The 25,612-nt window shown below is 32.0% G+C and overlaps 3 protein-coding genes and 1 long non-coding RNA gene across 6 annotated transcripts; 2 read left to right on the top strand and 2 right to left on the bottom strand.

The window, feature by feature from the left end:
* The first annotated feature begins 205 nt into the window (after positions 1-205).
* Swip-1 (EF-hand domain-containing protein D2 homolog Swip-1) lies at positions 206-13,435 on the top strand. The gene is given in 3 exon segments (NM_001312238.1): positions 206-481; positions 11,195-11,359; positions 12,061-13,435. Coding segments are annotated over 3 exon segments (588 nt in total). The 5' UTR covers positions 206-311; the 3' UTR covers positions 12,314-13,435.
* Positions 13,436-13,500: 65 nt separating this feature from the next.
* LOC106126640 (uncharacterized) lies at positions 13,501-14,590 on the bottom strand. The gene is made up of 3 exons (XR_001228373.1): positions 14,482-14,590; positions 14,145-14,214; positions 13,501-13,606 (listed from the first exon to the last, which is right to left on the bottom strand). It is a non-coding gene; the product is annotated as an uncharacterized LOC106126640 (long non-coding RNA).
* Positions 14,591-15,004: 414 nt separating this feature from the next.
* On the top strand, positions 15,005-17,001 carry LOC106126572 (DNA-binding protein RFXANK). The gene is made up of 5 exons (XM_013324292.1): positions 15,005-15,266; positions 15,376-15,568; positions 15,853-15,982; positions 16,252-16,399; positions 16,772-17,001. Exons 1-5 carry the CDS (start codon positions 15,035-15,037, stop codon positions 16,819-16,821), a joined length of 753 nt encoding a protein of 250 aa, XP_013179746.1. The 5' UTR covers positions 15,005-15,034; the 3' UTR covers positions 16,822-17,001.
* Positions 17,002-17,555: 554 nt separating this feature from the next.
* Hacl (2-hydroxyacyl-CoA lyase) lies at positions 17,556-23,664 on the bottom strand. Of its 3 annotated transcripts, none has more exons than XM_013324744.1 (12): positions 23,482-23,664; positions 23,235-23,319; positions 22,990-23,131; positions 22,601-22,758; positions 21,783-21,929; positions 21,086-21,305; positions 19,724-19,884; positions 19,077-19,265; positions 18,723-18,908; positions 18,448-18,550; positions 18,205-18,337; positions 17,556-17,853 (listed from the first exon to the last, which is right to left on the bottom strand). In XM_013324744.1, exons 2-12 carry the CDS (start codon positions 23,280-23,282, stop codon positions 17,634-17,636), a joined length of 1,707 nt encoding a protein of 568 aa, XP_013180198.1. In that variant the 5' UTR covers positions 23,283-23,319; positions 23,482-23,664; the 3' UTR covers positions 17,556-17,633. The 3 variants fall into 3 exon arrangements, with proteins under 3 accessions (XP_013180198.1, XP_013180199.1, XP_013180197.1); XM_013324745.1 differs by having other exon boundaries at positions 23,235-23,316; XM_013324743.1 differs by lacking the exon at positions 23,482-23,664 and having other exon boundaries at positions 23,235-23,454.
* Between the last annotated feature and the right edge of the window lie 1,948 nt (positions 23,665-25,612).

Raw genomic sequence — 25,612 nt, 5'->3', positions numbered from 1 at the left:
AGGGTTAATCTTGTAGCAATTCATGGAGGAGTAATGTAACAGACGACTTAGTGGGTAATATGAATGAATGTAATTTTGGATGTCCTGGACAGTCTATCGATATCAGATAGCGTGGTGACCGTATTAGCGAGAGAACGCACGCGGAGCGAGTGCGAGGCACTGACTGCGGCGGCAGGCGGCCGCGGCTCCAGCGGGCAGCTCGGCTAGTGTCAGTGAGGTCGCACGATAGTGAACATCTCGCCGGCGCGCTTCCATATTCGTATTACGAAAAAAATCACTCTCTACCTTTTTTTGGCGGGTAATTTTCAACAATGTCGGCCACCGAGGAACTGAGCGGCATTCTCTCGAGGCGACAGGAGATAAACGAAAAACTCGAAGAAGGGCTCGAGGTTAAACCTAAATATAAATATGTGAATGTTTTTACCGAGTTTCATGAATTCTCCAGGAAGGAAATTAAACAGTACGAGGAGACCTTTAACAAGTAAGTGGTCGTATATAAAATTATTTTTTTTGCTTTTCCTGACAGAAAATATCGCTTTATTTATTCTATTTGTACATTTAAAATATTAATAAGAGACTGGTATTTACTTATAAGACCATATCTACCCTCTGTATGTCAAAAGAACTCAATAACAAACATTTGTGATAAAATTAGACGCAGTAACAAATCCAAGCAGTATTTTCATCAAGTTTTACATGTATTTGTATATAAACGGTATGTGTTCTGTTAAAGTTTATTACTTTTTTCATTATATGACATTCTGAACAATTCATTTACTGAAATCACAAATTTCGTAATGAAATTTAAACAGAAAATGTTAGTATGTAAAGAAAATAAACAATACTATCCCCTAATATCTAATGACAACTAAATATACAATATTTATTTTTAATATTAGTGAAAGTTACATTGAACATTACCAATTATGAAATTAGTGCATAAGACATCATTGTTAAGTGTGGCCGACGTGGGAGACAAAATGAATACTGAATAGGAGTCGTGTTCATCAGAGAAAAGTGTTATCTCATTAAAAACTTTCATTTACCTATCTTATGAGATTACTTAGGATTCACACGCTTATTGTCATTATTTTACGTAACTGTATTTTCTTAATTATTACTCTTCCAAACACGTGGTTCGCTATATAACCTAGAAAGCCCATCAGTCTGAAAACATTACACCCATTTGTTACTGTAATATTACCCCTTTCTTACTCAAAAAATAATAAGAATAATAGTCGAAATAAACAATGATTTCAACACAAAAAAATATCCCTCAACAAGTAACTTCTAACTACCCGCATAATTTTTATCTATATCGATTTTGAGTCAGTAAGTTTTGTTATAACGTATATTAATACAACTAAACAATGAATGAAATTGTTTACAAATCTTTAACTGGTATTATACTATATTATAATAATAATAACATCGATTCAATAAATAACTATGCGTAACTATCGCGTAATGATTTGTATTGATGACTGTTTCCGTCTTAGGACTTACAAGAGATGAATGAAAAAGTGGTTAACTAGTTCGTGGGACTCTTATCAAGTATTGCAACAAAATACCCTCACTGACTCAGATTAAGCGGCAAAAATGTTTTCGTCTAAACTATTAAACTCGTCAATAATGTCAAAACAAAAACTGAAGTAGTTTTGGAGTTTATCCTCAATAAGAAACAACTTTACAATAAGAGACATAACATTTTTTTTAATTATTTTTTGTATAGAAGACTAGCTGTCGCCCGCGACTCCGACTGCGCGGAATTAAAAAAAAACATAATAAGTAGCCTATGTATTTTTCCAGTCAATATTCTACATCTATGCTAAGTATCAACGAGATCCATGCATCCGTTCTGAAGATACCTTCAAACAAACATTCATCTTTCCATCCAAACATTCGCATTTATAATATAAAGTAAAGTAAGATAAAAAAGGCTGAATAAGAGTTGTATGACTTAAGTTACCGGATATTATTCACATAATCATCATTATACCAATTACTAATGACTCGGTAATATGTTTGACATGTAATTGAATAGTCAGATGTAGTCAATAATATCGACGTTTTCGCGGTAAAATACAATAGTTCGTGTTAAAATGAATTTGACAATGAGTCAACAAAGGGGTTAACCCTTATGACTAATTACATTACTTCGTTAATTATATTTAATTGCATTTGAGTTTCTATTTCGCTAATAATTATTTTAGGGCGCAGTTAACGGGTGCCCTTTATTTTTACATGGCGACATACAAAGTTTAATTAATTAAAATGTTTCAAAAGTTTTCGTCTCATTTACTTATTTATAGAACCATTGCTTGTTTTTTTTGTATTTCTGAGTTATTTATGTCGTTGAATCTTGATTACAATTTTTATTTCTGAACGGTAAAATCTTTTAAGATTCTATATTTTATTTCCGACTGAATAATCGTGAATCATGTTAACTTGACGAATATGGGGTCTACAGTTTTCACTATATTCGAAATGCGGTCTTGTAAAAAGTTGTTTGAGATATTTTAAATAGCCGTATGAATACGTGTGACATTGTCCAATTTAAAAATAATAAACCCGGAACTGTATACTTTGACCTATTATATAGAAAGATGACTTATAAGGTAAAAAACTTGTTACATTGAAAAGCGAGTTTTGAAAGTTGTTTTGAGGTTATATATTATAATTTTTATATTATATGTTAGTGAATCATTTCTAGGAAGTTACGATAAGAAGTCTATATGTACAACAATATGTTGGACATTGGCTGTGTTTGTTTGGCAGGAAGTGCAATGTTCAGTCCAGATATCGCGCGACAAAATCAATGTCCCTTCGACTGAGATATGAGTCAACGAACTCTACAACGTATAAAATTTTCTGCCGCGAAACTTTTCTGATTTCCTTACCGGGTTATTTAAAATTCTAATTCTGATTCATATTACTCACCATTATACGTAAATGGCATAAAATATTTTTATATGACGCGTGCAAACATGGTTCGCTGAATCATTCCGTTTTCTTAATGAATCAACACATAAGGAAGACAAATTTAGGTAACTTAGCTATATGCTTATATACTAAACTGTCATTTGTAAATACAGTTATGTACTGTTATTTGAACGATTCATAACTTCGCAATTATATTTCATTCAAATAGACGACAAAAGCAAAGGAAAAGCGTTCCAAATTTGAATTTTCATTCCATTCATTCACTGTAGAAAAGAGGTTATATAACATTTGAATGAAATTAAAAAGATATCCCCTTCATTACTTAACTTATGTATTCAGGTGTACATTCTTGAGCGCGTACCTCGTAAAGGCGTTATCGTTCACACACTAATCTTATCGCTGACATAACGTAAATACGGCCATTATATTGTAGTGACAAAATTTCGACGAAGTTTGTTACTTTACGCCTGAGTATTGTATGTCCAGTTATCACAAATTATTAACAATCGTGACAAATTATTTTAAACGGAAACCGTTATTTATTAAATCGAACAATGAATTTCTAAATTGACTGTAAATAAGTTCCTGAATGGCGGATTACGTATTCCTACCCTTGTCTTTTAACTACCGAAATATCTGCATCATAGAGGGTTACAATTTACGAAAATCATAGTCTTTCTTCTGATTGAGCAATGTTTGCACGATAATTATGCATAGGTTCCCAAAAACCAGACGGCTGAAGACCTAGAAACTTCTAGTGCTTTTGGTATTCGAAATACATTTAACAGCGTAAACTGCAAAAAACATACTACAAAAAATATGCTACAAAAAGAATAATATTGCTCACCTTTTGAGTGATTATCACATACATTTATATTATTTTACTATATCTGGATATTATCAATTTAATTATTTATAATAACGATTAGAATATAGAGTTATCGAGTTTTTTATCGCCTTGTAATTTAAATCGACCAGTAAATTGCGATCCGCTAGTTAGAATGTTTTTAGGGAAAAATGTGAGATATCATTTGACCTGATTGGGCTTAAATAAACAACTTATTAGTATTATATATTTGCGCGATACGAATACATAAGTACCTAACAGTTATGTAAATTATACCGATCCATATAAAAATAAATGCCTTTTTAATTTTTTTCAGACGAAACGAGAATTGATTTATGGTTTATGAATCGTAGTTAAGTCAATCTTTTCTTGAAGTAAGGTAATGATGTGGACTATGCAACTAATGAAATATTTAATATCATGGAATGTAGAACACAAACACCATGATATGTAGGAATTTGTATGTTTTAATTCTTTATGGGAAATGTATTGTGATGGGGTACCATCCCACTAGTAATATCTTACCTTACCACCGTAATAATACCATTTAATAAAAGTATTCTTTGATCGAAACTTAAATCAGCATCTTTGTGGTTAACTGTAATAGTTAACTAAACCACAATCTCACCTGATACAGTCCCATATGTGCGTATACATATTATGTTCTGTTCTTATAGTTGAAAAAAAAGGCTTTATCCTCTGCCATTATCTACATTTTATTTTATGTTTTATGGTGCTTGTTTAAAAAATAAGAGAATGATAAAATGATAAAATGATCGAAGAGCAAGACGGCATTAGAGTTGTTTTAATATCTACAAAATCTCAGGCCCTGTACTGTTATTATTTTAAAAAATTACATCTTAATTTGTAGTCGTAGGCGCTTTACGAAATAGAGTTTTTGGTGTGGCTGTAGTGTTCCAATTCATGCAAGGATATTTAATCAATGGTGGGTTGATTGATGATTGAAGTAAGTCACACGGTACTCAGTCGCAAATTGTTGAAACATAAATTATTCTGAGTACGTTACATTGGGTGGCGTGTTTATTTCGCCTTCCGTTCGCGTCGCGTTGTCCGCGCTCTTATTTTAGGCGACCCCCTCGATCATGACGGAACTGCGACAATGCCACTTTATTAGTACAGTCACGTGCAGTTATGTTATAAACGATTTCTATTATTCATATATCGTAGCATTGTAGTAATATTTTGACTAAGACAACTTAGGTTTGACCAAATTATTAAAAAGTAGCATATGTGTTCTTCCAGACTATGTTCTACATCCATGCCAAATTTCACCAAGATCCATGCAGCCGTTCTAGAGATATCTTCAAATAGACATCGATCCATCCATCCATCTAAACATTCGCATTCATAACATTAGTATGATAAGAAGAATATAATCTTTATTTTAAAGTGTAGACCCTTGTCCGTTTAATTCTTTTTCTAAAACAGCTTTTTTCCTCAACTTTATACTTAAAAGAAAGGGCCGTATAAATCTTCATTCTGCGCGAGTCGCGTCCTTGGTAGTCAACCACAACCATTGGCTACCGTTAGGCTATTGTGGCTTCTTGTAGTATCGTCTTTATTACTCACCAGGAATATTCTTAGTCAATATGTCTACCAGTTTAATTATTTACTAACCCTATAGTTACAATAGGGCGTTCAGACGGCGGGTCTACTAGTTGAGCTTCCTTTGTTATATTTTTACACAACTGAATGTAAATATTCTCTTGATAAATAAATGGACTTTAATATATTATAAACTCATCAGTTGAGTGGTGTGAAAAGATAATGATCTATTAATATCCAAGGGTAAATTAGTTTACAATAAAAGTTAAAGGTTAACAGTTCAATTAACATCAGTCATACATTTTAGTGAATAATTAACAGTCTATATAAATATGACAAATCAATTTCACAAATATGTAATTTCCCACGGCCTCCTAACTAGTGGGAATAAGATAACAATAAGTTGACTCAACTGAACACAATGAGATCAATTAATATGTCGTTCTCGTATTGGTAAATAATTTTTTTTATCATTTAAGGCACAAAGTATAGAACAGGGACAGTCCGACAACCTAATCCTGTTCATCCAGTCGAGAATGTTATTTAAAAAACTAACTGTCGGCCGCGGCTCCGACCCCGCAAAATTAAAAAAAAATTATAGCCCATGTGTTCTTCCAGATTATGTTCTATATGTATGGCAAATTTCATCGAGATCCGTTCAGCCGTTCTGGAGATACCTTCAAACAAACATCCATCCATCCATTCATCTATCCAAACATTCGCATTTATAATATTAGTAAGATGGAGAAAAATTACTTAGCATTGCTCAATATGACATTTTTAATTTCACCTGCGAAAGAAGGTCAAAATTTGTTTATAACTTCGATAGACGGCGACGAAAAACACGGCTACGCCTTAAATAATGTATGTAATATCATAGGAATAATTAATTGAATATTTAGTTAGTCAGCGAAAGTCATGTAGGTAGGACGGAATAAAAAGTAGAATTTGGACACTGTTATATCATTTTGGATTACGAAATCGGATAGGCGTGTGCTTTGAATGTTATCTATAGCAAACATTGCAATGTCTAGGTGGGTAACGCTAACTATATTTGTTCCCAGGAGTAAGCAAACATCACTTGTTGAAGACATTATGATATTATTTAAATTTAGAAGCATTTAGATTTTACTGCGTGGTTTAGAATGTTATGAATTTATGAATAAACATGAATCGAGGGACTTGATTTTAAATATTGTAAAACTAAAGGAATAACGATTATACAATTTTTTTTATTAGTAACAACTTATGTAATTTTTATTTGCATTAATTTCTAATGAATCATATCTGACATTGTGTTAAATTTAACACTTTATATTTAAAGAATGTTATTTCCGTGTTATGTAATGTATAAAATATCGGGTTTACTTTTGCGTGTGACTGTTTAATTTCTATTTTATTACATGTGGCAACACTTGATATTCGACGGTAGATCAGAACTACTGTAAATGCCTATGACATTATGAAAATTCATTTAAAAATAGAGTGGGATTGGACTGTCCAGTGCTGGCCATGTGGACACGTCTACATGTGCCCTGAAGAATTTTATGTTTTATTTTTGTGCTAGTCTTTAAAATTTGTATTTTTGTTTTGTATGGACCATGTATCTGAATTAAAGATTTATTATTATTATTATTAGTAAATTATTAAATGAAATACAATTTCGATATTTTAAATTGTAAAACATTTAAGTAATTTATTACCAGAAAGTATATGGCTGCAAAAAGTGATGCTAATATGTTTTTGTTACATTAAAATCTAGAAAAGGACTAACCCACTGATTTAAGGTGATCGGGTATAAGTTAGTGGGCGGACAAACCAACCACGCAGTTTTTAAACATAAGGATTAAAGACTGTCTATATAATGGACAGATGTACCAACATTTGAAAAAAATTACTCTGCTGTATAAAAAATGTATTTGGAACTGTTCATTAATATTTTGCACACCTTGACATGATTATGCAGAAAAGAGATTTGCAAAACAAGCTGAGCACTTTTAAGAGTCTCTCAGTCTTGGATTCAAGTACCACTTCTGTTGTTGCTGTGTCCGTGTGGCCTAATTCTTTATCTATTTTTATTACAATATGATCTGGATGCTATAAAATGTTCCCAACGGTTTTCTTATCATATCAGAAAACTACATAAACAAGATGTACTTGTTACCATTAATAATAAAGAAAACAAAATTGTATTGCATCATGGATATTGTCTTCTCTTACAATTAAAACCTAATTTAAAAAGTTCAATTAGTGTCTATGACAGATGGTCGAAGGAGCAAAGGTGACGTAGTTTATTCTGCGATGTTAGTAGGGCGAGGCGTTGCCATTTCATTATCACTGACCTCAATTTACTGCCATTTTATAGACGCACAGACGTGAATTCTAGTTTAGGTCGAACATTAATAATATAGAACGAGGCATATTAAAAGTTTTATGACTTATCTTGTCTGGAGACGGAATCTGTACACTAAATCGCATCGCATAAACTGGGATCATATAAGGAGTGGTTAGGTTAGGTTTTGTTAAGCGCAAACAACTCTCACTGTGAAAGAAATCGACATTATACCTTTCCGCATTTTATTGATCGTAACTTGATCTGCTAGCTAGGATATAAATTCTTTTAAAGTTATCTTACTTCATCGTGATAGAAGATTTCCAAACAAGTAGACATGTAGGATAAACTTTGCATAGACAAACACTCCCATAAACATGGAAAACTAAAAATTAGTAAAAAGGTATAAAATTTCATTTAGTTGGCACATGTCAAATTAAAAAAAGTTATGAGAACTTGAGGATGGACAAATTAATATAACTGCAACTATATTAGGTTGCGAATACTTTCAGAGATAAGATTTAGCAGCGATATAACGCCTACACAATAAAATGAATGAAATAAAATAACAATATGTTTAAAAGTCGAATAACTTTGATATTTTCCAATTTCAAGCCTTTTTGAATTAAATAATTTTATCATACTAAAATAAAATCCATTAAAATTATAAATACATTAATCAGTCTTGCACCAAATCTTGGCTTTAAGTTTTAAAATTTACTTTGTTACTGGAATAAAATTAAACAGAGCGATACGTGAAAATACTTTCACCTTTTAGGATAATTTCATAAATAAAATATGAATAGCAAGTACATAAAAGAAGAAAGGAGTTTAAATGTGCATCATACTTTAATACATGCATAATTTTTCCTATAACACATCCGAGAATATAATCCAATTGACGTGAGCTGTAAACCTGCGTTCGGTTAACGTAATTCTAAACTTGCCTTGCGTGTAACTGATTTTTTAATTTAAAACAGACCATAAACCAGGTTTCTAGGCGATTGGCTAAACATTACAGAATACAATGTTCTATTCAATTTCCAGGTCGGAAGTCAGACTTACAGTCAGTCTTGAAACAATAAAATTTGCTAACTTACTTGCCATGGTGACTGGTGTTACATGTTTTTGCCAGTGAATGCACCTCAATAGCGTACAGTTTGTCGCGTATACCTCTTGAATAGGATGTTGACACCGCACCGAGTATAATTTTACTTTGGATTACAATAGAACCGTTTTGTACTTGTGAAGTTGCCCTAAAAGGATGCGATAATATTGTTTGTTGTATTTCCTGCGATCAAAGATATCAAAGCCGTAGTGTAACGTTAACGGATAGAGGGGGACATGCACACGACTAGTAATAAAGATAGACGTGGATATTTCATACAGGATACGTTTGAACATGCTATACATATCTTATCAAATAAACTTAGACCACGTGGTGTACCAGTAGCTATAAGATCTTTCGACCACATCATCACTCCTGATCCTATAAGGGTTTCGTTTTTTTCCTATGAGGTACGGAACCCTAAAAATGGTCTTTTTAACATCTTCTTTCGAAATGTAACACTTTAAATCGAAATGTTTTCTGCTGAATGTTATTCTAAAAGCAAATTCTTTCTTTGCTCAACCGAAAATACAACGTAAAAAGTTAGAAAAACAAGTCATTGAGTATACACAGATATTGTTTTAGAAAAATAAGTAACACATTTGACTTGCAAATTAGATGTTATGAATCTTCAAGGATACGAGCTACAAGAACTCGACTACTGCTACTTAGATGTTTAGAAATCTTAGTGATTATGTTGGTAATTACATTTTTTATGTAATGATGAGCCTCTTGATGGGACACAGTAATAATATATCCATTAGAAGATGCGATAGCGAGAAAGTGCACTCAAATGCATATAACATTTGCATTTAACATACACTTTCTTTATGAAACTAAATAACTTACGTAACAGTCCTTCTCACTGTAGGCGTCACTAGGCCTATATAAAATTGGCTTTATGTACCTAACGTGGACTTATTTAGGTGTGTATTCAAAGTCTGTACACATACGTAAACAGTTATGTACTGTTTTACTTTCTATGTAGGTTGTGCTACGCTTGTACATCAAAAATGTACCTATTGTACGCTAAATGTAATTTATGTAATTGTGGCTCTCAGTTAAATGGTAACTTAGTTTGGTTTTAGTAGAAATATTTACAAGATTATCATTTTGCTAAGAATATCTTTTTCCCTCAAAAATTTATAGTTTTTCATGCATATAAATATGAAGTCCGTAATTATTGTTTTTGCGTTTAAAGCAACAGACTTTTTCTTGCTGTGTTCTAATATATTACGAGGTTTTTAATTGAAGTCAGGTCTATTTCCCGCCAAATTTCTACGCACTTCCTAAACATAATAACCTAACTGTCGAAATGATTTCAACACAGTACCGGTCGTGAGAGCTGTATATTATTTAATTGATCATTATAAACATTTATATAATTTTATGGCTTCTATTTAAAACTAAACTTTCAGCAGTTAAAATAAAATAAATTATTAATTATATATTTAATGCCAAATATGTCGTTAATTACATAATCAGTCTTGTGAAGTTTTTAATAGATATAATATTTACCTTTTATAAAATAGACATCAAGACAACACGGAATCGATAATTATGGACAGGACCTAAGTATGATTTATTGTTGAAACTTATAATACAATTTAAGCAGTATACAAAATATAACTAATATTTGATTTGTCACGCAGGACAAATTTGCTATTGGTTTCCTTCTAGTCCTAGATAACCTAAGCTTAAATTTTTGTAGAGTATACTTATTACATATAAATGAGTAAATGAATAACATATCCTAATAGTCTATAGAAAGACAGCGTTAAAAAGGGATTAATTCTGATAAAAGTGATTACAAAGACAAAGATAACAGTGTATTTAGATTATGTTTAGTTACTTATTATTAATAGATCGGTATAAATAAAGTAACACCGGCTTTACGGGTTGTTGATGTGCATTACATGTTGTTAACTTGTAACCGGTCTTAATTAACTTAAATACGTCATGTAGCCTCAAGCGCCTTTTGTTTTGTTCTTATTTCAAACGTAAACTTTTTTTCTTAAAAGTTTATTTTCGGACATATAGTACTTGGGCTCAGATTATTACTTTATAGACGCATGTTAATTTAAAAATATAAAAAATCGAGAGCACTGTCCCTGATGTCCTAAGAACATATCATAGTTTAAATAAAAGCAGTCCAGTATAGGAATGTTTAGGGGACAACAATATTTTTTTAATGTAACCTAATCACAGCACTTATCCTTATAAACCATCAAAGATAGTTTAAAAAGCATAAAAATGACAAGCAAGAATAACCAATCTAAAATTATATTGTTAACCATTCTAGTTTCATTTTCCTTTTCACAGACTATCGAGCAATCATTTTTATTACAATGTTTTTTACAAAAACAAGTACATAACAGCAACACGTTTTGATTTCCAGGTTCGACGAAGGGCGCGACGGTTTCCTAGACCTGACGGAAGTAAAGCGGATGATGGAGCGGCTGGGCGCGCCGCAGACGCACCTCGGACTTAAGGCTATGATCACCGAAGTCGACGAAGACGGCGACAACAAGATCAGCTTCAGAGAATTCTTACTTATATACCGGTTAGTGAGTGTTATGTTTCACACGAGGACAGTAAAGTGAGGTAGAACAGTACTGTTCAGTCAGTAGGTATACGTTTAAACACTTGTAGTACTGCACTGTCTACTATTCTACCCTCGTGTGTATCAATAAGGTTTTTCAATGCTAAATGAAAGCACATGGGCGATATTATGTTAGAGTCGAATGTAGGCCTCCTACAAACGTTTGGCTACTGGACTTTTATAGAAGCAATTCATATTTGTCTGTAATTAAACGTTAACTAACATCTTTTGGAAACCATTTACAGTGAAACCAAAAGAATTGATTGATGGATGTCGACAATTAATGAAAATATACTAATGTATAATTTCTGTTGTTATTTAAACAGTTGATCTTGAGAACAAAATAAACATCTAATTGCCTACCATTTAGCGAGTATTGCGTGACGCTTGGCAATTTATTGATCTTAACTAACACGACACTTCCTTAACCTATTATATTATTTATATCAGGCTCTCCCTCGGTCTCTACAACGAGTGTCTATTTTTATTATTAACAGATTTTTTTTTACAAACGCCTTTTTTAGTGAGAAAAACCATTAATTATAACAAAAAAATATAATCCTATCTATAACTTGTTCGAAAGTTTAGAACTACCATGTTCGTTTTATCAAATTAGGGAACTGCTAGATAGAATTAAACTTAAAAAAATATTTTGTTTATAGAAAAGCGCGACTAGGTGAACTAGAAATGGACTCTGGATTAGAAGCGCTGGCACGACTAACAGAGATCAACGTCGACCAAGTAGGTGTTAATGGAGCAAAGAATTTCTTCGAAGCCAAAATCGAGGAGTTATCAAAGAAAAACAAATTCCATGATGAAATTATTCAAGAACAGGAAGAGAAACGCCGTGAAGCTGAAGAGAAGGCACTACGGAGACAAAGGTTTAAAGAAAAGACGGCAATCTTTCAACATTGATTTATTTACGGATCCTTTATGGATCTAGTCTGTAAGCTGTTACCTTATGGCTTGATGAAAAACCTACCATAAAAAACTTAAACTGTGGTTCAATTACAATTTAGCTTAAACATATGTTAACGCTTTTATCGCCCTCTGAATTTATACAGTACCAGAAATCTACTATTGAAATTTTGCGTAAGCTTCCGAAATGCGACTTTGACAAATAAATAACAAAGTACGTATACAGAAAGCAGTTTTGGTGATACGTATTTAAGGGTAAACAATCCCTTTATAACCACGTTGATATCCATTAATATCCACTGGCGGTCAAAGGGTTAAAACACATGTTTAACTAAACAATGTCTAACTGTACTTTTTGGAGTCATAGGGCTCGTGTTTACATTGCCGAAACAATCACATTCTATATTTATGATGTTTTGCGAATTTACAGTGACACAAATCGCAACATCGATAATTTAATATATTTTAATAATTATGGTTTATTTTATATAAGTTGTAATAGGCCTAGTATAAGTGTGATAGCAAACTGTTTATGAAATGTAGATAATTTAAGATTTAATATAGTTGAATTATGTTCTAAGTTTTATCAATATACATAATTTTATGATTGTGGTATGCAGTTGAGATAAAATTATTAATAAGATAAATTTTAAAAAAGTCTATTTGAATTTAAGTTAGTGACCACATATTGTTTTTTTTTATTTCTTTAATATTTATGTAATTGAAAACTTAAATACATACATCAATATAATAGAATTATTAAATTAAACCTGCATTAATAGTAATTTGTACTTTATATGATTTTATTATTATAAACCAATTTCAAAGAGGAGGAAGTTCTCAATTTGTTTCTATTTTTTTATCTGGTCAGGCCTTCATTATATTTATGGCATGCATTAAAAAACCAAAATATTAAAAAAAAACAATTAAGAAAAGCAATGTGTTTTTTTATATAATTTTACATTGAACTGATTTTCAAACTTTTTAATATTTTATACTATATCTGTCCATTTATATTTCAAAGCTATTTCTATTTTTTTTTGTATTCAAAAATGGAATTATCAAGACATGTTAAACATGTCGCAGATAATGTTTATGTTATAATGTGATGTGTAATTTTTTTAAGTAGTTTAAAAGATTTATAAATAAAATTTCCATGAAAACTATTGTTTAGTTATTTATTGGAAACAATATAGTTATATGATTTATACAATATGTCTTAGTTAGTCTTCTTAGTTTCTTTTATTTGAGTATTGGCAAAGCTTTTACAACCTCAAGGGTATTTACACTCTGGAACAATTTGATATCATTTAATAAAAAAATACTTGAAGTTAATTCAAATTCAAACCTGAAGACCCCATATCAAATTAAAACTATGCCACTTTTAAGTTATTGTTAAATTTTTTTGTCAGCTTATAGTAACAATTCTCTGCACAGTGCCCTGCCCGGATTCCCTTTGCATCAAAAATTATGTTTGAGCCACAAGTATATTTGTTTTTTTCGAAATAATACAAATGTTTATATTAACATATAGACTCAATTTCAATATTTTCAGTGAATGAACAGAATGATATGTCTTCCCTATAACACACAGTAGGGGATATACCCTAAGACCTCATAAACCCATGTCTATAATGGCCAGGTATTATTAACGAAGACATATTTAGTTTACTGCTGCCAGTTGGACTGTTCTGTTGAAAGCAGCATTATAACTTTTCTGTTGAATTGAACGATTCTCAGTTTTTTATAAATGTTCTTATTATTTAGTCAACTAAAGGTGAGTTGGAGGCTTTAGAATTCTCAGAAACACATTATAGATAATAAATACCTGAGTAATGCATGCTTCAAGTACTCCACCAGGTTGAGTAAACTCTTTGAGTTGTAGAAGTTGTGCATGTCTGAAAACACAAAGGATATTTACATACATCCCAACTAAAAAAACATACTTTATGAAGTTCCGGATATAGATAAGTATCTTTAAGAATTTTTTTTTAGGTCGTTGCTGTTACGCCGTTTGGACAGATATTGGTTGAGGCAGGTCTATGTTTTTTGCAGTACAACAAAAATATTTTATTAAGAAATTGAACTTTCAGAAATTATTATTTACAACTTTTAATTAATTCACAACTTAATATGTAATGAAATAATTTTGCACCAGTACATACAATTTCCACAAACTTTGACTGGCAGCAGTTAATTCATTTTGTAATTCTTGTTTCAGATTTTGTTGTTGTTGTTGTTGTTGCGCTGTAAATCCAGTTGAAGACATTTTAAAATTCTACTTCGTTGGCTTAATATTTGAAATTCTTTCACTCGTTATTGATTATTAAAACTTGTTTAGCACATTCAATCAGTAATAAAGTTATATTATTATAAAATAGTTAATTGGATTGATTTTTCAGTTTTATTTAAAAAAAATATAAATTCTCTTCAGTGTCAGTGCTGACGACTTTTCAAGTTTCAACGTCAAACAAAGGGTTGCGTTCCTCTTTACGTTTGATGTACTACCTACTACCTTGTTTCACGAAATTTCTTGCATTTAAAACAGCAAAAATTGTTATTCATGTAAGCCTACTTATTCTCACTTGAAATAAAAAAAAAGCTTTTTTATTCCACAACTATTCTAAATTAAGATTTGGGTTGTGTTTCGAGCTCCTCTTCGTCAATCAATCTTATCTGTGGCCTTTGTATTTGAATACTTGCTTTTGGAAAATAAAAATGGAAGAAAGCGTTGCTGTCAAACACGAAGGGAAAAATATTGATATTAAACAGGAAAAGCAGGACAATCTTGAAAGTTTCAAATATGAGTTTGACTCTGGAAGTCAGGATAGCAGTAAAAGTGGAAGTGGAGGTTATCAGCGTTGGGCACCTAATTTGAATGGTGTACGAAAAAGTGCTTTTACGCCATATAAATCCGCTCAGTGTACTGCACTAACTAATTTACAGAGAGGTAATTATATTTCCAGTCTTCTAATGAAGTGAGCTTAGAAGTTTAGTATATTGATTATATATCAATTTCTTGTTGAATAAGTTTGAAGTGTTCAAGGTCACGATTGTAGGTAATACGCAGGCGCGAGTCCTCGAATTGCCTCAACCCGATTGTAGCTTTCACGCTAAGGCTGGGCGCGGAGAAATAACTCGTGAAGACGTGAAACTGGAGCAATATGTTGATATTACTGATGAACATGGGCTCACTGCCTTACATTGGGCCGCAAGCTACGGCCAGCTAAATAGTTGTCAGGACCTTGTTTGGTAAAACTGTCATGTTCTAGTTTCCTTTGTTCTTACATCTTGATTTTCTTTATGCGCCTTATAAGATTATTGACGTCTTTTATATTTGCTCTCTTTGTTCTTTTTACTATTAGATTGATGCAAAATTCCGTTTAAAAATAAAATGTAGTAAGTTAAATTAAACATTTATAGATCCTTACGAAATATATCAAGACTAATCAATAATAAAATTTTATCATTTTTTTTTTCATAGATCCTAATTAAATATTAATTAGTTATATTTATAATGTAAATGTGTTCAATAGGAGTGGTGCCAATGTTAACATGCGGGGTCCAGAGGGGGAAACAGCACTTCACCTGGCTGCAGCTGGGGGGCACCATGAGGTTGTCAAATTTCTTCTGAATGAAGGTGGTGACGCTGACATACAGGATGATGTAAGTAACTTTCATTCTTATTTGAGTTTCATACCACACTTTTTTGTATGAAATTGAACTTGCCTCTTGAGTTGTTGGCAAAATTTCAAAACTATAAAATAATATTAATTGTAGTACTATATATAATGACTGATAATATAATTTAGCTATAATATTTACTTCTAAAACATTACACATATACAATATGCCTTCAGTGCCATTTAAAATTGTGAGTACGGGCAGAAGTATTCTAGATCCTTATGTGTTTTAATAAGTTATTTAATTTGCAGTCTGGTAGCACAGCTCTCATGTATGCAGCGGCAGCAGACTTCCCCTACACTTGTAATGAACTCCTCATCCGAGGTGCCGACCTCACTCTTACCAATGATTATGATCAAGATGCTTACACTTTAACCATTACCAACAACTGCAAACTGGGTATGATGATTTATTATTTGAATATTGTAATAAAAAAAAGTTTTGTAGCCATAGACTACTTATGTTCAGACCCAAGAGTTAATATCATCAATGCAATCAATGATTAATGGTTTCAATTTTTTCTAAAATAGATTACCCATTAGAAGTATTTTTAACATATCTGATTCTCTCATTTTGAGGGACTTTTTTGTTCTTTGTTAAATTATAAAGTTTAATACTTTTTGGATAAAATCTTAAGGTTGCTGGGTTCTGCAGTAGTACCCCTAAATGCATATGGAAAACTAATAACAGTATCCTGTGATTAACACATTTAATTTCTAAACATTATTACAGTGAATATTTGTTTTAATGTAATATTTTTTTATTTTTCAGCACAAACTGTGATAGAGAATTTTTTGATTGGATGTCTCAGCAAGATATAAACCTCAACAATGTTAATTTGCTTTGGACATACAACACAGCAGATTAATTTGCTAACAGAGTTAAAAATAATAATACAGGGATTTAGTTTATAAATTGTATTTAATAAATATTTTTAAGTTCACCATATACAAACATGTGATGTGACATAAGTAATTCAATTACAGACAATATCAACAATACTTGTTTTTATTTCATCCGAATAAAAATATCCCGCTTATAACAAAAACATTTGTAAAAAAGTAAATAAAAAATTGATTAACAACCTCCCACCAAAATACCTATTATATGAAAAAGATGCAGTCCTTGAGGAAACTCGTAGTTTATGAATTAAAACATCGTGGTTTTATAAACCTATGTTTTTGTAATTCAAGATATTGTTGAATTTTTAAACAAATCAAATTTGTTCAAAAATATAAGTATATTACAATCAAAAACCTTATGAAGTGCAACCTATACATATATATACTACGTGACCTATTTTTTAGTTTTTTCGACCCTTCCCTCCCCTTGGTGACCACTCGTAGTACATGCCAAGACCCCCCTTTAGTTTTTACGTAGTAATTCATAATTATGATTTTTAATCATTTCACAGGTAAAAATTGAAAAAGAAATAATTTGGCTCATACTCTTCTATATAGCATAAGACTGCATGCATTGTTAAATTACTAGTGAATTACCGTCGTATTTTAAAGACTCCGCTCCCCTCCTAAACGGTCACGTAGTATGGGTACGTTCCCTAAAGATGGAAAATATGTTTTGAATATTATTATAACTTGTGCTTACAAAAATAATATAATTTAGTACAAAATTATCACAGTTTAGACTCAGTCAGCCAATTGAAGGTTTGTGGTTTCCTGTTGGACTGTGGGTTTATTAGAATGTTGATGATACTCGGCTTGTCAACTACTGACACGGCTTTTTTGATAGCTAACTCAATATCTTCAACCGTGCGACAAAGATGACCGGTCTCTCCGAACATTTCCATCATTTTCTCATAGTGGACTTCAGGACTTAAGGCCGTGGGAGGAGTGCTGTAATAATAAATATGAAATTCTATTATCATAACTATAATATGAGAACAATATCTATCGCCCGCACCTTCTTTAGCGTAAATTAAACATAAATAGACCTTTTTGTTCCTTTAGTATTTTACATTTAAAATCTTGTCAAAATCGTTTCATCCGTTTTTAAGATTACCCAGAATGTGGACTTGCGCACAAAGATTTGATAAAATGGTTTTGTTATAAATAACCTAAATACAGTTGGACAAGGTGTAAAAATTTATTTTGATAATCCAATCCTATCCAATTTTATTTTTCGGTAAAGATATTAATATTCTTTTAAAGAGATTCATAAAAAGTTAAGAAAATTTATAAGTTTACCTCTGAGCAACATCGCCGTACGACTGAAACTCTTGCATTGTGTTTTTGTCGAATCCACTATAAATACCATTATTATTCACAATGACTATTATCACCGGTAATTTATAACGGAACATCGTCTCGATCTCCATACCTATAATAAAAAAGTGCTTTAGTATTGTATCAATATTTAAAAAGTTTGATCAGGTTATCAATCCATTTCCTTTGTTAACTAAACTGCTTTGATTTGAATGTTATACTGACCAGAAAATCCAAATGCCGAGTCACCCTCTACACAGATGACTCTCTTGTTGGGAGCATGGTCGCGGCACCACATGGCAGCCGCCACCGCGAACCCGGGACCCACCTGAATTACAATCATTGAACTTCACTTGTAAAACAAAATGTACTTGCCATGGTAACATATTATAGACTTATCATGGTAAAGCAGTATGGCCTTGCCACAGTAAAACAGTATGTACTTGTCGTAGTAAAGCAGTATGGACTTGTGATAGTAAAACAGTATTTATGATACTCACGCCCATAGTTCCGAATGTGCCGGCGTCCAGGCGATGTCTGGGCTGGTTGTTGAGCAATATCCCGCGCCCGATGTCCATAGTATTGGCGCCCTCGCTCACTATGATAGAATCCTTCGGAATTTTAGCTTGCACAGTCTTAAACACTGCATAGTAGTTGAGGGGCACTGACTTATCATTCGCTTGGGCCTGGAAAAAAGTTTAAATAATATTTCTATGTCTAAAAGTAGTAACTAATTCAAATTATATTATGAATAAGCGAAAGTTACACGAACATTTAGTCATACCTATAAAGTAGAGATAGCAATAGAAAGAATACCAGTGTTTCTGTTATTAAGACTTAAGGTTGTATGTTACCTCAACAAACTCAGTGTTTTTCTTCTGTTTGTCTTGAAGCGTTTGCCACCATTTGTTCCCGGTTGGTTGCAGACTGAATTTCTTTTCAGCCAACTTCTTTGTTAGAGCCTCAGTGAAAGGCTTGATATCGGAATGTACAGCCACCTCGGACTTTATAGAGTTGTTTAATTCTTCCGCTGATATATCCACCTGGTGGAAAAACACGATAGGTAAAGCCAAATTGGATTTAAATATACAATCGTGGAAGAAAATCAATTTAAAGTAAGTTTTTCATATAAACATACTGTCTGACTAAACAATTATTTTTTTAACATCGCGGCTATTAAAAGTCAAAGTGCAAAGACTTAAGTGCGAATGAATACCTTTTTTATTTATTTAAGAGTTTTTACATTCATATTTACTTGTAAAAACGTGAGGTACATTTTGATAAACATATGACCTTGTGCCCTCGCACCTGCTAAATATTTAACCTGTGCTTAAAATGAAATAAAAAGAAAAAAACTATGACCAGTCATATATTATCACTAAGTCTCGTGATACCAAAACTAATCTATAAATTGGAATAGAAGCAGATGTTGTAAATGTATATCTCTCTCGCTTACTCGCTCGCGGTAAGAAGAGAGAAAGAAAGGGACGAAGTAGCATACCTGTATGACTTTAACATTGGGCGCGTACCGCGGCGGCTGTCCGAAGTGCAGCATCCAGTTGAGCCGAGCTCCCAGCAACAATATCACATCTGCTTGCAGTAGTGCTTGTGTTCTCGCGGCAGACACGCACCACTGCGACTCATCGGGAACTACGCCCTTACCTACCAAAGAATAGGGCTCAAAATGGCATGCCTACTAATATCGATTATTGGTCGAAATTCCACCATAATCAATAATGTTCATATATTCGTGTTATTTCCTTAAAAATGAGTACAAAGATACAATTTTCTGATGAACAAAATGAAATGCGATGTATAGAGATTTTATAACAAAGAGTTATAACCTCATTTATTATATTTCACCTTGAACAATTTGATTTTGTTGGATAACTAGCGATCGTGATTTCGTCAGCTCAGAATTAAAAAAAGGTATGACAGCTTACATCAGGTACCTTCCGGTCAAAGTTCCGTCAAAATATGTCTAAAACGCCTTCTTGTGGACAGACAAAATTAAAAAAAAAAAAACGATTTTTCGCCATCACCAATGCATATATACATTATGTACGAAATACGTCTTTTTTTTGCTATTACATTGAGACATTATAATTTTATTATTATGTCCAAATAATCGTATATCTTAGTATTAAATTTGACAACATGAATATTAATATATTTCTCTTATACTATATTATAATTAAATTATATTTCTATTATGAAGATACGTACAAAGCAAATTCTGATATTTACATAATTCAAGCGCTTTTTTTATAACATATAGATGTTTATATGTATTTATTAACATGATGTATGTTACTATGTACGTTTAAAATCTTATCATTGTTAAATCCTGTCTTATCTCTATCTATTGATTAATTATTTCTCTAATTGCCTGAGCGATAGTTTATTACCGTCGTAAGAACAGATATCCTCTATTTTTACTATCATGTATAAAAGTACAACCGAATTTTTGCACCATAAAATCATTTTATTGTTTATTTAAATCAAGATTAAAAATAAACTTCGATTTATAAAAATTAGAGTTTCCAATGACGTAATTGCGTTGCTGATAATGGAATACTATTTTTTTATAATTTTGTCTGTTTGTTCGCAAATCCACGTTTGTTATGACCAATCTCCTACATCAACTAGGCCGATTTTGATGGGCTTATAGGCAATCGCATTTTTTTCCGCGTTAAACAAAGTCACGGGCGAATGCTCGTTAAAAATATTAACAAATCCGACTTAATTCGTCAAATGACATTCAAGGAAAAGCTAGCTATGAAATTATCAAGTCTGTAGTTCAAAATGGAAAGGAAATATACATATCCTCCATTAAGCAGGATAAAAAATCATACATTCTTACCCATTGGGGTAGGCAGGAATGGTATTTTAGTGTTATCCACAAGTCGTCTGACATCATCCTCCGCCCTGGCGTAGGCGGCCCCCTTGCCCACAATGAGCAGCGGCCGCTCAGCCCGGGCCAGCAGCTCCGCCGCCTGCTCCACCAATGCTGGATCAGGGTGGGCAGGTCTTATGGCACCAGCGTTGTAGTCTTGTGGAACTTTGTCTTCCTCAGTTTCTGCCTATACGATATTTTATAGTCATTAAAGTTTCTTGTCTTGAAACTTTAATTCCGATTTATTTAGCCGAAATGTGTATCTAAAATTTACTGGTATAAAAACAAACAAACAAAAAAAGTTGTAATAAGGAATGAATAACAAAAACATTTGCTTAAACAAGTTTTATAATTACGGATCAACAAAATATTAATTATGCTCATACAATTTTTTTCCTTATAACTTCTTAATTTTTTTTTTTCATATTCGCTAATAATACCATGACTTAAACCACCCAAATCATGAAAATTCTTTTGTGATAAATTTTAAAATTAGCCATATGTTGTCGATATAATAAATTGTTTTGACGATCGAAACTCTGATTTTCAACTAAAATCATCCTTAGAAAGGTTAAACCCCTGTAATGGGGTTCAAGCCCTTCTAATAGGGTTCAAGACCCCCAAATCTCAATCCTTCATACTGTATTAGTAAATATAGTTTTACCGTGAGCAGTGTAGCGGGCATGTCCAGGTAGGCGACGCCGGGCCGGCCTGCGCTGGCCAGCCGCACAGCTTTCTCCACGTGCTGGGGGATGAGACGCACGGACGGCGGCCGCGCTGCATACTTGCAGTACATTCGGCTCGACTCCACCTAAATAAAAAAACAAAAATGTTAAAGTCAACGTATTTCATCAACGGGATTCTTACCACATTTAGAGTAAATTTAGCTAAAATATTCGTATAGATTTATTTAATAATTTTGTAGCGGAATATGCAAAGAAAGATAAAAAAGAATTAATTAAGATGTGGGAAACATGATTTTAATTCCAGTAATTGCAGAAATCAAGCCTTTACAACTAAGATCATGTTATTTGAACAATTTATCCTTGAATTAAAACATAACAATAATGTAGATATTTATAACAAGAAAATGTTTACATTATCTATTTTAAAAAACAAACTATTTATCCATATTGTACTAAACATGAACTAGTATCAGAAATACTTATCTAATCTTTGAAATTCAGATATAAGCACAAAGACACATTGGATTGAATACTTGGACATTTTAATTCCAATTAATAAGTAATTGGAGCCGTTTATAATGCATTTTTTATGTGTTACATTCCATCTTTTTGATTTTTAGATAAAATTAACAAAAGGTTATTAAAAAGATGTATATACATTACCATTATTACCAAAATACTTAAATTTTTTAAAACAAAGCTGAGAAAGATTAAATATGTGGGAAAATTAAAGACAATAGTGTATCAAATTCTTAAAAACATATTTTTAGTTGCCTTTAAAATTTAAATATTATACCTGAAGCCACTCCTGGAAGCCGCCTATGCCCTCATGATCTTCAGGGCAAGAGCCAGCAATGACAAGTAAAGGCCAACAGTTCACTTGAGCATTAGCCATACCACCAATGCAGTGAAGAAGACCAGGTCCAGATACGGCCAGACAAACTCCAGGCTTACCTGAACAATTAAATATGAAGCTGAGGACTTGTCTTAACTACAAACTCTTTATATATATCATTATATACATCACTCAATGTAATGCTAAAGTCCTTACAATGTGTACTTGTTTTCTAAGCATTAATATATGTGCACAAAGAAAATTTTTATCAATTATTTCCTAAAGTGAAATTAGGTCTGTGTTATTTCAAGTAAAAACTTTTACATTTTTTTTATTTTAATAATAATTACCAGTAAGATATCCGACAGCCTGAGCAGCATAGCAAGCTGCTTGTTCATTGCGCATCCCTATGTATTTGAGACCAGCAGCTTGAAATGCTAAAGATGTTTCAATAACTGGGATACCAACAATACCAAATACATATTCAACACCCTGAAAGTACATTTATTTTAAATTTACAATTTTCGATTTAAATATTTGAATATTGGTGGTAAAATGTAAGAAAAACTTAGAAACATAAAAAATAATTGATTACCTGCTTTTTTAGACTCTCCGCCAATAAATTATTGCCGTCTATCCCCATAGCTTGGTTTAATTTTGCAGATACGTGAAATGATCTTCTAAAAGGTAATCGAGCAAGATTTCTTAATAACATTTCTTAAGTTATACAAAACAACTATATTATACTTTCCAACTAACACAATACTGTCTAAATGTTACATACGTAACTTTATCGGAGTATTAAATAAATTAAGATAAAACTTTTACAGCACAAAACTTACACCAAAAGCAATTTGATACCGAAGAAATGCTGTATAATGCTCAGACGATTATGAATTTGATTCGTGAAATGTTGGTAAAAATTGTTATTTCTTCTCACTAACTTCACTGCACAAAGTTATAACTACTTTTGGTAAGTTTTGGCCCTCTTTATTTGTTATCTTATCAATTATTTTGACAGTTGAACTTTGGAACTGACAATGACAATTAAAATTGACATGTGAAAAAGACAAGTGACATTGAATAGGGTTGCAAATATCAAAAATTAGAAAAATAAAAGCCTATGTAGGCGCCAAAATAGTCATTTCGCACCCATAGTGCCATTTTGCTACGCCTAGAAGGTCTACAACTGTTTTCAACGTCCAAGTGGTTAATACTTACTTGGTAATTTTCAATGGATTATTATCATTTACAAAGAAGATCGTGGACATTTTTTATTTCTGACTTTGTTTACTGTACAAAGAATTTTTAAACTTCCAGATAGTCAAATTTGCTATTTTTATTAAGTAGGAGGTTGGGCTATTATATTAATGTAAATTGTAAGATATGTAAATGATACGCTACTTGCACCTTGCTTTTTCTTTTCTGTCGTTTCCGTCTGGTCTTGTCAGACTGATCGTGGTCATTAAGAAGATTCCATGGCCCTTTAATAAGTGCCTCTAATCCTTCCGGACTGCGGCCATTTTGCATATAACGAGCAAGGAGACTCGATTATACGTATTAAAATTGTTAAATTCTTTAACGGGAGAGCAGAATAATAAAAAAGTGCTTTCATTTCACTCGTATCGCCATTCCAAAATGAGATTAACCACAAAAAAATATTGTTCCGTACCCCTGCCGACAGGATCCAGTTACTCAGTCATACTTATACTTGAAGTAGTAAGTTATACTTTTTCGCATTTATAATGTTAGTAAGATTTCTACTAGACTAAAAATAAATCTATTCTATTGTTTTGAACTAAATTAATAGCTCGTTGTATTTTAACCGCAACAAATTGTCTATTCATCTGCATGCCGCAACAACAGCTGTACATAAGTAGGTTTTCTCAGATCTCTTGGCTATTATCGGGATACTTACATCAATAGGTTTGCTACAAATATACGAAATAAGAAACGTTGATGGAAGCAGTAACGTTGTTAACACTATTTTTTGTTATTTTAATTAAACATAGACACATTATTACATTACTAGTTAACTTGAAAAAAATAAATTAAAAAGAACTTAATAGCCTATGTGTTCTTCCCGACTATGTTCCCGTTCCGGAGATACCTTCAATCAAATATCTATCCATCCATCCATCGAAACTTTCGCCTTTTTATTATTAGTTACATAATAATTGAATTTAACTTGAAGATGCACACACTTAGTCATGATATGGTTTGTTTAATTTTTTAAATCTAAGTTTTTCAGACTGCGACGTTTACATAATAATTACTTAGTTTTAATTAATACATCTCATGTTACTACGATTTTATAATATTATTATATTTTTAAGTGAATTTGTAAGGCGTGTCGGTGGCACTGCACGTATTAAACTTTTTACTTATTTAAATAGCAAACAATGTAATATTAAACATAACTTAAAAGAAAAAAAATACTTTTCATTACATTTACTCAAGGTGAATGATCGACGACTTTGTAATACGAATAAAGGGGTTAAATAATTTAATTAAGAAATTTGCATTTTATTATTAAGAAAAAAGATCCATTGTTAAATTGTTTTTATATGTTTATATTGTCTTATAAGAAATCACACAAATACGAATATATCTTTGGTGGCTAATAGCAAGTCATAATATTGTGCGTTTTAAGGCTATGCTTTCGCTACTGGACTGACAGACTGTTTTATGTATAAGGGTTCGTATGTATGTAAATTCCATTGTGACGGCTTAGAGCCAAAACTATTGAACCGATTGTGACGAGTGTCGTGTTATTGATCTTCTTTCCCACAAACAAAACACATAAAGAGTAAGGAAGTAAAATTCTAAATTAGCGAAAAACGTATTCGAATCTACTCATCATAACTTTTAACATCGCTTAATAAATCTTATATCTTTAAATGAGCAATTCTTGTATATATATATATAATTGGAATCTCGGAATCGGCTCCAACGATTTTCATAAAATTTAGT

This window comes from Papilio xuthus, unplaced genomic scaffold (genome assembly GCF_000836235.2).
Source record: "Papilio xuthus unplaced genomic scaffold, Pxut_1.1 DF824992.1, whole genome shotgun sequence".
Taxonomy (NCBI): Eukaryota; Metazoa; Arthropoda; class Insecta; order Lepidoptera; family Papilionidae; genus Papilio; species Papilio xuthus.
This window is presented reverse-complemented; position numbering and strand designations above follow the sequence as displayed.

Coding starts and splice junctions, on each gene's coding strand:
- Hacl (XM_013324743.1), bottom strand. CDS start 23,354: ATGTTATTAAGAAATCTTGCTCGATTACCTTTTAGAAGATCATTTCAC. Junction 21,930..22,600: donor GCTTCCAGGAGTGGCTTCAG/GTATAATATTTA, acceptor TTTTTTATTTAG/GTGGAGTCGAGCCGAATGTA. Junction 19,266..19,723: donor CCAATGTTAAAGTCATACAG/GTATGCTACTTC, acceptor TTTTTCCACCAG/GTGGATATATCAGCGGAAGA.
- LOC106126572 (XM_013324292.1), top strand. CDS start 15,035: ATGGAAGAAAGCGTTGCTGTCAAACACGAAGGGAAAAATATTGATATT. Junction 15,267..15,375: donor ACTAACTAATTTACAGAGAG/GTAATTATATTT, acceptor TCACGATTGTAG/GTAATACGCAGGCGCGAGTC. Junction 16,400..16,771: donor TACCAACAACTGCAAACTGG/GTATGATGATTT, acceptor TTTATTTTTCAG/CACAAACTGTGATAGAGAAT.